The 13,822-nt window shown below is 35.3% G+C and overlaps 1 protein-coding gene across 5 annotated transcripts in view; it reads right to left on the minus strand.

Annotated features, from left to right (window-relative positions):
- Positions 1-13,822, minus strand: part of CNTLN (centlein) — a 297,340-nt gene that overhangs the window by 212,782 nt on the left and 70,736 nt on the right. For all 5 annotated transcript variants that reach the window (XM_032392456.1, XM_032392455.1, XM_032392457.1 and 2 more), the window contains exon 3: positions 10,198-10,282. In XM_032392456.1, coding sequence (XP_032248347.1) covers positions 10,198-10,282 — 85 coding nt within the window. The remainder of the gene's footprint in view (positions 1-10,197; positions 10,283-13,822) is intronic.

The following is a 13,822-nucleotide window of genomic DNA, read 5'->3' on the forward strand; positions in this document are numbered from 1 at the left end:
CTTTTGTCCTGTTTTTATTTGTTTTTGTCTTTTTCTTTTTCTTTTTTCTTTCTTTCCCTTTCTTTTCCCCTGGTTTCAGGTCTTTTCTGATTTGTTTAGAGTATATTTTCTGGGGACGTTGTTACCCTGTTAGCATTTCTTTCTCTCATTCATCTATTCTCCTCTGGACAAAATGACAAGATGGAAAAAATCACCTCAACAAAAAGAACAAGAGGTAGTACCGACTGCCAGGGACCTACTCAATACAGACATTAGTACGATGTCGGACCTAGAGTTCAGAATCATGATTTTAAAGATACTAGCTGGGCTTGAAAAAAGCACGGAAGTTATTAGAGAAACCCTCTCTGGTGAAACAAAAGAACTAAAATCTAACCAAGTCGAAATCAAAGAGGCTATTAATGAGGTACAATAAAAAATGGGGGTGCTAACTGCTAGGATAAATGAGGCAGAAGAGAGAATCAGTGATATAGAAGACCAAATGATGGAAAATAAAGAAGCTGAGAAAAAGAGAGATAAACAACTACTGGATTACGAGGGCAGAATTTGAGATATAAGCGATACCATAAGATGAAACAACATTAGAATAATTGGGATTCCAGAAGAAGAAAGACAGAGAGGGGCAGAAGGTATATTGGAGCAAATTATAGCAGAGAACTTCCCTAATTTGGGGAAGAAAAGAGGCATCAAAATCCAGGAGGCACAGAGAACTCCTCTCAAAATCAATAAAAATAGGTCAACACCCAAACATCTAACAGTAAAACTTACGAGTCTCAGAGACAAAGAGAAAATCCTAAAAGCAGCTCGGGAGAAGAGATATGTAACCTACAATGGTAGAAACATTAGACTGGCAACAGACCTATCCACAGAGACCTGGCAGGCCAGAAAGGACTGGCAGGATATATTCAGAGCACTAAACGAGAAAAATAGGCAGCCAAGAATAGTATATCCAGCTAGGCTGTCATTGAAAATAGAAAGGGGAGATAAAAAGCTTCCAGGACAAACAAAAACTAAAGGAATTTGCAAACACAAAACCAAACCTACAAGAAATATTGAAAGGGGTCTTCCTCTAAGCAAAGAGAGAGCCTAAAGGCAACATAGACCAGAAAGGAACACAGACAATATACAGTAACAGTCACCTTACAGGCAATACAATGGCACTAAATTCCTATCTTTCAATAGTTACCCTGAATGTAAATGGGCTAAATGCCCCAATCAAAAGACACAGGCTGTCAGATTGGATTAAAAAACAAGACCCATCGATATGCTGTCTGCAAGAGACTCATTTTAGACCTAAAGACACCCCCAGATTGAAAGTGAGGGGGTGGAAAACCATTTACCATGCTAATGGACACCAAAAGAAAGCTGGGGTGGCAATCCTTATATCAGACAAATTACATTTTAAACCAAAGACTGTAATAAGAGATGAGGAAGGACACTATATCCTACCTAAAGGGTCTATGCAACAAGATCTAACAATTGTAAATATCTATGCCCCTAACATGGGAGCAGCCAATTATATAAGCCGATTAATAACAAAAGCAAAGAAACACATTAACAACAATACAGTAATAGTGGGGGACTTTAACACCCCCCTCACTGAAATGGACAGATCGTCTAAGCAAAAGATCAACAAGGAAATAAAGACTTTAAATGACACACTGGACCAAATGGACTTCACAGACATATTCAGAACATTCCATCCCAAAGCAAAGGAATACACATTCTTCTCTAGTGCCCATGGAACATTCTCCAGAATAGATCACATCCTAGGTCACAAATCAGGTCTCAGCCACTACCAAAAGATTAGGATTATTTCCTGCATATTTCCAGACCACAGTGCTTTGAAACTAGAACTCAATCACAAGAGGAAAGTCGGAAAGAACTCAAATAACATGGAGGCTAAGACCATCCTACTAAAGAATGAACAGGTCAACCAGGAAATTAAAGAAGAATTAAAAAACTTCATGGAAACCAATGAAAATGAAAACAAAACTGTTCAAAATCTTTGGGATGCAGCAAAGGCAGTCCTAAGAGGAAAGTATATAGCAATACAAGCCTTTCTCAAGAAATAAGAAAGGTCCCAAATACACAACCTAACCCTACACCTAAAGGAGCTAGAGAAAAAACAGCAAATAAAGCCTAAACCCAGCAGGAGAACAGAAATAATAAAGATCAGAGCAGAAATCAATGAAACAGAAACCAAAAGAACCGTAGAACAGATCAACAAAACTAGGAGCTGATTCTTTGAAAGAATTAACAAGATTGATAAACCCCTGGCCAGACTTATCAAAAAGAAAAGAGAAATGACCCAAATCAACAAAATCATGAATGAAAGAGGAAAGATCACAACCAACACCAAAGAAATACAAACAATTATAAGAACATATTATGAGCAACTCTATGCCAGCAAATTAGATAACCTGGAAGAAATGGATGCATTCCTAGAGATGTATCAACTACCAAAACTGAACCAGGAAGAAACAGAAAACCTGAACAGACCTATAACCACTAAGGAAATTGAAGCAGTCATCAAAAATCTCCCAACAAACAAGAGCCCAGGGCCAGATGGCTTCCCAGGGGAATTCTACCAAACATTCAAAGAAGAATTAATACCTATTCTTCTGAAACTGTTCCAAAAAATAGAAATGGAAGGAAAACTTCCAAACTCGTTTTAGGAGGCCACCATTACCTTGATCCCAAAACCAGACAAAGACCCCATCAAAAAGGAGAATTACAGACCAATATCCTTGATGAATATGGATGCAAAAATTCTCACCAAAATACTAGCCAATAGGATCCAACAGTACATTAAAAGGATTATTCACCACAACCAAGTGGGATTTATCCCTGGGCTGCAAGGTTGGTTCAACATCCGCAAATCGATCAACGTGACACAACACATTAACAAAAGAAAGAACAAGAATCATATGATCCTCTCAATAGATGCAGAAAAAGCATTTGACAAAGTACAGCATCCTTTCTTGATCAAAACTCTTCAGAGTATAGGGATAGAGGGTACATACCTCAATATCATAAAAGCCATCTATGAAAAACCTACAGCGAAGATCATTCTCAATGGGGAAAAACTGAGAGCTTTCCCCCTAAGGTCAGGAATGCGGCAGGGATGTCCACTATCACCAATGCTATTCAACATAGTATTAGAAGTCCTAGCCACAGCAATCAGACAACAAAAAGAAATCAAAGACATCCCAACTGGCAAAGAAGAAGTCAAACTCTCACTGTTTGCAGATGAAATGATACTTTATGTGGAAAACCCAGAGACTCCACCCCAAAACTGCTAGAACTCATACAGGAATTGAGTAAAGTGGCAGGATATAAAATAAATGCACGGAAATCAGTGGCATTCCTATACACCAACAACAACACAGAAGAAAGAAAAATTAAGGACTCGATCCCATTTACAATTGCACCCAAAACCATAAGATACCTAGAAATAAATCTAATCAAAGAGGCAGAGAATCTGTACTCAGAAAACTATAAGATACTCATGAAAGAAATTGAGGAAGACACAAAGAAATGGAAAACACTCCATGCTTATGGACTGGAAGAACAAATATTGTGAAGATGTCAATGCCACCTAGAGTAATCTACACATTCAATGCAATCCCCATCAAAATACCATCCACTTTTTTCAAAGAAATGGAACAAATAATCCTAAAATCTGTATGGAACCAGAAAAGACCCCGAATACCCAGAGGAATGTTGAAAAAAAAGCAAAGCTGTTGGCATCACAATTCCGGACTTCCAGCTCTATTACAAAGCTGTAATCCTCAAGACAGTATGGTACTGGCACAAAAACAGACACATAGATCAATGGAACAGAATAGAGAGCCCAGAAATGGACCCTCAACTATATGGTCAACTAATCTTTGACAAAGCAGGAAAGAATGTCCAATGGAAAAAAGACAGTCTCTTCAACAAATGGTGTTGGGAAAATTGGACAGCCACATGCAGAAGAATGAAACTGGACCATTTCCTTACACCACACACAAAAATAGACTCCAAATGGTTGAAAGACCTCAATGTGAGACAGGAGTCCATCCAAATCCTAAAGGAGAACACAGGCAACAACCTCTTCGACCTCAGCCGCAGCAACTTCTTCCTAGAAACATCGCCAAAGGCAAGGGAAGCAAGGGCAAAAATGAACTATTGGGACTTCATCAAGATAAAAAGCTTTCGCACAGCAAAAGAAACAGTCAACAAAACCAAAAGACAACCGACAGAATGGGAGAAGATATTTGCAAATGACATATCAGATAAAGGGCTAGTATCCAAAATCTATAAAGAACTTATCAAACTCAACACCCAAAGAACAAAGAATCCAATCAAGAAATGGGCAGACGACATGAACAGACATTTTTCCAAAGAAGACATCCAAACGGCCAACAGACACATGAAAAAGTACTCCACATCGCTCGGCATCAGGGAAATCCAAATCAAAACCTCAGTGAGATACCACCTCACACCAGTCAGAATGGCTAAAATTAACAAGTCAGGAAACGACAGATGTTGGCAGGAATGCGGAGCAAGGGGAACCCTGCTACACTGTTGGTAGGAATGCAAGCTGGTGCAGCCAGTCTGGAAAACAGTATGGAGGTTCCTCAAAAAGTTGAAAATAGAGCTACCATACGATCCAGCAATTGCACTACTGGGTATTTACCCCAAAGATACAAATGTAGGGATCCGAAGGGGTACGTGCACCCCGATGTTTATAGCAGCAATGTCCACAATAGCCAAACTGTGGAAAGAGCGAAGATGTCCATCAACAGATGAATGGATAAAGAAGATGTGGTATGTATATATATGTACAATGCAATATTATGCAGCCATCAAAAGGAATGAGATCTTGCCATTTGCAACAACGTGAATGGAACTGGAGGGTGTTATGCTGAGCGAAATAAGTCAATCAGAGAAAGACATGTGTCATATGACCTCACTGATACGAGGAATTCTTAATCTCAGGAAACAAACTGAGGGTTGCTGGAGTGGGGGGGGGTGGGAGGGATGGGGTGGCTGGGTGATAGACATTGGGGAGGGTATGTGCTATGGTGAGCGCTGCGAATTGTGCAAGATTGTTGAATCACAGATCTGTACCCCTGAAACAAATAATGAAATATATGTTAAGAAAAAGAAAAAAAGAAGAAGATAGCAGGAGGGGAAGAATGAAGGGGGGAAATCGGAAGGGGAGACGAACCATGAGAGACGATGGACTCTGAAAAACTGAGGGTTCTAGAGGGGAGGGGGGTGGGAGGATGGGTTAGCCTGGTGATGGGTATTAAAGAGGGCACGCTCTGCATGGAGCACTGGGTTTTATGCACAAACAATGAATCATGGAACACTACATCAAAAACTAGTGATGTAATGTATGGTGATTAACATAACAATAAAAAATTTAAAAAAAATAAAAATTAAAAAAGAGGAATAACAACTGACACCACAGTAATACAAAGGATTTTAAGAGAATACCATGAAGAATTATATGCCAACAAATTGGACAACCTAAAAGAAGTGGATAAATTCCTAGGAACATATAACCTCCCAAAACTGAATCAGGAAGAAATAGAAAATAGATCAATTAACAGCAAGGAAAGTGAATCAGAAAACTCCCCACAAACAAAGTCCAGGACCTGGCAGCTTCACAGGTGCATTCTACCAAACATTTCAAGAAGAGTTAATATCTATTTTCAAACTATTCCAAAAAATAGAAGAGGAAGTAAAGGTTCCAAATTCATTCTAGGAGAACAGCATTATCATGATACCAAAACCAGATACACACTACAAAGAAGAGAACTACAGACCACTATCTCTGATGAACACAGATGCAAAAATCCTCAACAAAATATTAGCAAACCAAATCCAACAATACATTAAAAAAAACATTCACCATGATCAAGTGAAATTTATTCCTGTGATGCAAGGGTAGTTCAATATTCAGAAATCAATGAACATGATACAATACATCAACAAAAGAAAGGATCAAAACCATATGATCATTTCAATAGATGCAGAAAAAGCATTTGACAGTACAATATCCATTCAAAATAAAAACCCTCAAGAAGTAGGTTTTGGGCAAACATACCTCAACATAATAAAGGCCATATATGAAAATTCACAGCTAACGTCATACTCAGTGGTGAAAAACTAAGACCTGTTCCTCTAAGATCAGGAAAAAGATAAGGATGTCCACTCTAACCACTTTTACTCAACATAATACTGGATGGAAGTCCTAACCACAGCAATCAGACAACAAAAAGAAATAAAAGGCATCTAACTTGGTAAGGAAGAAGTAAACTTTTCACTATTTGCAGATGACATGATACTATATACAGAAAATCTAAAAGACTCCACACACACACACACACACACACACACAAAAACTATGATAAAAACTGATAAAGATACCAAGGAATAAACTTAACCAAAAAAGTGAAAGACTCGTTCTCTGAAAACTATAAAACATTGATGAAAGACAGCATCACGAAATGGAAAGACATTCCATGCTCACAGACTGGAAGAACACTTATTGTTAAAATGTCTATACTACCCAAAGTAAACTATACATTAATGCAATCCTTATCAAAATACCAACAGCACTTTTCACAGAACTAGAAAACAATCCTAAAATTTGTATGGAACCGCAAAAGACCTTGAGGAGCCACAGCAATCCTGAAAACGAAAAACAAAACTGGAGGTATCACAATTCCAGACTTCAAGTTATATTACAAAGCTATAGTAATCAAAACAGTAAGGTACTGACCCAAAAATAAACACATTCATCAGAGGAACAGAAAAGAAAGCCCAGAAATAATCCCACAATTATGTTGTCAATTAATTAATGTGATAAAGGAGACAAGAATATACAATGAGAAAAAGTCTCTTCAATAAATGGGTGTTGGGAAAACTGGCCAGCTACATGCAAAAGAATGAAATCAGACTACTTTCTTATATTATACACAAAAATAACCTCAAAATGGATTAAAGACTTAAGTGTGAGACCTGAAACCATAAAAATCCTAGAAGACAAGATAGGCAGTAATTTCTCTGACATCAGCCATAGCAACATTTTTCTAGATGTCTCCTGAGGCAAGGGAAACAAAAGCAAAAATAAACTATTGGGAAAACATCAAAATAATAAGCTTTGCACAGCAAAGGAAACCATCAACAAAACTAAAGGCAACCTACCGAATGGGAGAAGATATTTGCAAATGACATATCTGATAGAGAGTCAGTATTCAAAATATATAAAGAACTTATACAACACAACCCCAAAAAAACACAAATAATCCAATTAAAAATGGATAGAAGACACAAAGAAACAGTTTTCCAAAGAAGACATACAGATGGCCAATAGACACATGAAAAAATGCTCAACATCACCGATCATCAGGGAAATCCAAATCAAAACCACACTGAGATATCACCTTACACCTGTCAGAATGGCTAGTATCAACAAGATAAAAAATAACAAGTGCTGGTAAGGATGTGAAGAAAAGGGAACACTCATGCACTGTTGGGAATGTAATTTGGTGCAGCCACTGTGGGAAACAGTATGGAGTTTCCTCAAAAAGTTAAAAATAGAAATACCACATGATCCAGTAATTCCACTACTGGATATTTGTCCCCCAAAAATGAAAACACTAATTTGAAAAGATATATGAACCACTATGTTTATTGCACCATTATTAAAAATAGCCAAGCTATTAAAGCAACCTAAGCTTCCATAGTGAGATAATGGATTCAGAAGATGATGTGGTATATATACAATGGAATATTACTCAGTGTTAGAAAAGAATGAGATCTTGCCATTTGTGACATGGATGGACCTAGAGGGTATTACGCTAAATGAAATAAGTCATACAAAAAATGACAAACACTATACCATTTCATTTACATATGGAAGCTAAAAAACAAAACAAAGGAACAAACAAAAACACAGAAACAGATTCATAAATACAGAGAACACACTGATGGCTGCTAAAAGGGAGGGAAGTGGGGTGTGGGTGAAATAGGTGAAGGGAATTAAGAGGTTCAAACTTCCCATTATGAAATAAATAAGTCATGGGGATGTAATGTGCAGCATAGGAAAAAGTCTTTAATATTACAATAATTTCATGTGATGAGAGATGGTAACTAGACTTCCTGTGGGGATCATTTCATAATGTATAAAAATGTATAAAAATATTAAATCACTATGATATATACCTGAAATTAACAGGATACTGTGTCAATTATACCTCAATAAAATAATAATAATAATATATTACTCATTCAACAATATTGAGAATCCATTATATGCCAGGCAATATGGAAATATTGGGTGTCAGGGATACAAATGTGAATGGTTACATGAGGTTCCCCATCCTCTCAATCTGAAATATCGTGTAGGAGAATATGATTACTTGCACCTTACTTTTAGCCCCACCCTACTCCTCAAAGGGGTTTAAAAATCATTAAAGGCAAAAATTATAACTCTAAATTTTCCATAGTACCATCACAGAATAGTATATACATTTAACATATTATACCTTGTAGAAAGTTATAACCATCATTGAACAAAAATACAAATGATTTAGGCTAAGAAATTAGGGCCCCTAAAAAACAAATAATTTCCCTTAAGGAAATTTAATATTTTATCCACGAGCTAAGTGATTCTGCTCAAAAAGGTAAATAATTAAATAGGGAAGAGGAAGTAGAAAAAGAATTTAGCAAGAAAAGGGGAAATATATTGTCATTTTTAAGAGTCAACATTTTAAAAAATGGTATGCTATAGCTAGCTATCTAGATCTGGTAACCTGAGCATTTCCTAAAGCACTGCAAACTTAAAACCAAAGAATATCAAAGAGTGGCAAAATCCATTCTCCTCTATAGAATAGAGTTGTAACTGGATAGATTGCTCAGCCTGGATTTACATTTTCCCAAACTTCCTGAATCTTGCGGTGGCCAATATGGCTAGTTTTCCTCAATGAAGTATGAGTACAAATGGCATTTGCCACTTTTAAGTCACAAGGTTGTATCTATTAGGCAGCTTAGGCTCGCTTAATTAATAGAGTAGGCACATAACATTATTTATCCATCTTAGGATTCATTTTGCTCTTTTTTGATATTCAGGTAGCAAATACAACTGTTTTTTTTTCCCCAGAGCAAACTGACTAAAATGTTATTTCTAAAATTTTATCATTATACTATCAATTATGGTATTTCCTATAAGGAAAACACAACATTGGAGAATGTATAAACTTCAAACTTATATGTCACATAGGAGTTTATATTCCATTTTATAAAGTCATTATATGGATGTAGAGAACATAAAAATAAAATTGAATCTTTTCTAAATTAACTTCTACCTTAAGTCCTTTAGTAAAATAACTTTTAACAGTAACCAAACTTAGATCAAAGTTCTCCCAAAACTTTAATTGGCTAGGAAGGAAATAGATTAAAAGTCAAAGAGCAAAGTCTCCAAAAAGAGGCTCCATTTACGCCAGAAAAATTATAGGCAATTCAGCACATAATGAGCAATTGGGTACAAAACGAATTTAAATATTTTATCACAATATAGGTCATTATTGCAATAAATTTCTTTCTCCTTCATTTTTGAGATGTTTATACTTTGAAAATAGCTCTGGGAAGCGCTAATCACATGGATTGTTGCAGTAATAATATACTGATTATATAATTATAGGTACTCTTGTTATATATATAATTGAATAATTTACTGATTGTACGTAAAACATGGGATTGTATGAATCAAAAGTACAGGTTTTCAAGAGATCAAATAGAATCATCCCAGTCATTTGTTAATCTTTTTTATAAGTGAAGCTGTCTGAAAATTTTACAAGTTTCAATGATAACTGCTAGTAATAAAATGGTAACTGCTAATAATAAAAGATAAAATTCAATAAAACAATAAATAATTGCTAGATACTACTATAAAACCATAACACTATCTTAAGAGTTTTAAAGTATATATGGCATAGCCTATTAATTCAAAAAACAACAGGCTATAAGCAAAGTAAAATAGTGAAGAATACTCTGACTATCGTAGTTTCAAAATAGTAATGATTTGATATAATGATCCTGATATTCTTAACATTGTTGCAAAAAATTTTTTAAATAATTGTAAAGATCTACTACCTAAAATAATATATTAATTTTTAGTATTTCCTGTACAACACCAACCTGTTCCAATTCTTGTATTTTAGCATCCTTGACTTGCAGGATTTCTAAAACTTTTCTGTCTTTAGCTTCAGATTTCTGTTTTTCTCTAGAAAGAAAAATATAGAGTTTATTAGTCAAAATTGGTAGCTAATCCTTTAAATTTTCACATCCTGAAAATGAGTATCACTTTATAAAATACAGAAAATTAAATTATCTGGGGTTGACAGCCCTTACAGAATTAATCAGAAACCATATGGCAGGTGACAACAACTTACAAACCACTGACAACTAAGACAACTTCATACCAAAACAACAGTTTAGTTTCCAGATTTAGATGCACAATAAAAAAAAAATACTTAAAACATGTTTAATATTGATTGCAATAACCACTATATCAATTTAAAACAATAAATAAGACAATGTTCTTTTTTTGTGTGTTTTTTAATTTTATTTTATTATGTTATGTTAATCATATGTTCTTAACATAAACATTTTATGCACACAATTAAATTAAGAATAAAATATCACTTTTGAAGTAAAACACTCAGAAAAGAGCTAGAGATTTCATAATAACCAACGTTTTTAAAAATGGGATAGAAATTTATTGGACATTTATTTCTATTTTTAAAAAACTTTAAAAATAGGTAAACAGTCTACGGCCATACCACCTGAATGCGCCCGATCTCGTCTAAAAATAGGTAAACAGAAATCCATACCTAAATCACTAATAGGTGATACTAAGTCCAAAGTAGGTAAGGGAGAAGAAAGAACCCTCATTTGGGAAACAGTAAAATGAACGAAAGGGCCTTAGAAGGCACAAAACAATTATCAGAATGAAGAGACACCAATCAGAAAAGCACATCACTGGTTGTAAGAGATAAGTTCAGATGGTGTACTGCTACATTTTAAAAACTTAAGTTAGACTTTTCCAATAAGTTAGCATAGTAAGTTCACACTTTGAGGCTCTTCCCTGTTCTCTCAATTTATAGTATTAATAGAAAATCATAATAGAAAAAAATTAAGGAGACACAGCCAAATCTCTAAGGATTACAAACTAAACAGAAATACAATGCTATAAACAAGGATGAAGCTGTTGTATACTGCCCAGATCTCAATGCAGGCTAAGGTGAAGAAGAGCTTGGTGCCTAGGGATAATTGGGAAAAAGTGTCCTGCTGAATATATAGAAGGATAGCTACACTCACTGTTTGAAACCAGAGACTCTCCCCACCCTTGCCTGGAACTAAGGATTATATGAAAATTTAGAAAGGCAAATGTTTATAGACAGCATCCTAATCAGGCACTGAGCGAAAACACTCCATAGCTCAAGTACTAAATACAACAAATCCTCTGTGTCACTGTTGGCTAAGAGCCCCAAGCTACCAATATTAAAACCTATTTCAGGATGGGGTGAGGGTGACAATTTAGTGGCAAGCACAAAATTTCTAGAGAAAAAAAAAAGGCATTGGATAAGGAAGGGTGGTTGAGAAATGAAAAAGAGAACAGTAACAGCAACCCTCTTACTCAAGATTTGACCAGAAATAAAAAATTCAAAACACAACACATGCACACACTAACTCAATAATTCAAAGAAGCAATTACTCTAGACAAAATGAAAATAACAGAATACACTGAAGAAGACTTTAAAATAAATAAGGATCTTTTATGACCTAAAAGAATGACTAAAATTAAAAACAAAAATAATAAATAAACAACAAGTAGATCTAAAAAATAATCTATTGAAAACCTTGAAAAGGTTTATAATCCCTGAATTAAAAAACAATTCAATGGGCTTAGTTCAAAACTAGATGTAAAAAGAGAATAAGTGAAATGGATGATAACAATGAGATATTCATCCAGAACACTACATAGAGAAATGAGATTAAAAATATGAAAACACAGTTAAGACATGTAGATTTCACTTGGAACTCCCAACATATGCCTAAAGAGTTCCAGAAGTAGATAATGGGATGAAAGATAAAGAAATATTTTTAGGAGGTAACTGCTGAGAATATTTTAGAATTAAATGGAATCCTCAGATTGAAAGAATACCTACTAGAGCAAATTCCTAAAAAACAAACACACCACATCTACATATTAATCCATCATTTACTCAATAAGCATTTGTATGACAGGCATAATCCTAGGGTCTAGGCAACTGTAGCAAACAAAACAAACCAAGTGCTGCCTTAATGGAATTAACATTCTAGCTCACGGATTCTGAAAATAAATGATATTAAGTGAATACATAATATGTCAACTGGCTATAAGTATAATAACAATAAACGAGGGTAATGCAGAAAGGAATTTCTCATCTTGGAGAACTGGGAAGCAAAAGGAAGGTTGTTGCTATTTTATATAGAATAATTTAAAAATGATTGTCCTTGAAGATGCTATGTAAGCAGAAACCTAAAGGAAGGAAGGAAAAGTCATAGAGATTTCAGGGAAGAGTTTTCCAGGCCTTGGGACCAGTAGCAAGTGCAAAGACACTGAGGCAAGAGCACAATCGGTGTATCCAAAGAACAGTAAAATAGTTGCATCCACACAAGGGGAGAATGGTGGCTGAGGACAGAATGGTCACTGGAAATAAAGTAATATATGGCCTTTTATGACATATATTGGATCTGACTCTCAGTAAAATGGGAGGACAGAGGATAGTTTTGAGTAGAGAAGTAATACAAATTAATATTTCATGAGTATCATGGGCTGAGGAGAGACTCTAGAAATCAAAAGTGTAAGCAGAGACAACAGTTAGGAGGCAACTAAAATACCTCGGGTGAGAACTAAATATGAACTGGACAAGATAGGTAATGTTGGTGGTAACTGAGAAAGTGATAAAATTCTTGATATTTTGTAGGTAGAGCTAACAGGATTTCTTAATGCAGTAGATAAGAGATATAAAAAAAAGAGAGAAGAATGTTTCCAAGGCTTTTGTCTGACTAACTGGAAGGATGGAGTAGACATTATCTGAGATCTAGACGAAGAGAGTGAGGAACATTAAATTTTGGGATTTGGACATGTTAAATTTGAGATGCCTAATCAACATCCAAGACATGGTTGGATAAACAAGTCTGGAATCAGTCAAGTAGTCAAGGTTGAAGATAAAACTTTAGGCATCATCCAAATATATTTAAGACCAAAGGGTAGGTGAGACACTTAAGGAGTGATTTTGGATAGAAAAATCTGAGGAATTGGGTCCTGAAGCACTCCCCATTTATAAGTCAGTAAGATAAGGGAAAAACAGCCAATGATACTATGAAGGGTAAACATTCATGCAAAAGCAGAATCAAGACAGAAAGTTAATTGAACAAGTATTTCTAGAAGAAAGGAATCAACCATGGCAAATGCTGCAAACATGCTAAAGAAGATAAAGACTGAACCTACTGGGATTTAGCGGTACTGAAGTCACTGGTGATTTTGACAAGAGCTGTTTTAGGAGAATGGTGGATATACAAGCCTAACTGGAGTGAGATCAAGAGAGAAAGGAAAAAATGGAGATAGTAAAGACTACTTTTCAGAGGAATTTTGCTGAAAAAAGGAGCAGAGAAATGGAACAGTACTTCAAGGGAAATGTGAGATCAAAAGAGATTTTTCTCAAAAGATTGAAGATAAAACTGCATGTGAGTATGTTGACAGGAATGATCCAGG

This window comes from Phoca vitulina, unplaced genomic scaffold (assembly GCF_004348235.1).
Source record: "Phoca vitulina isolate PV1807 unplaced genomic scaffold, GSC_HSeal_1.0 scaffold67, whole genome shotgun sequence".
In the NCBI taxonomy this organism is placed as follows: Eukaryota; Metazoa; Chordata; class Mammalia; order Carnivora; family Phocidae; genus Phoca; species Phoca vitulina.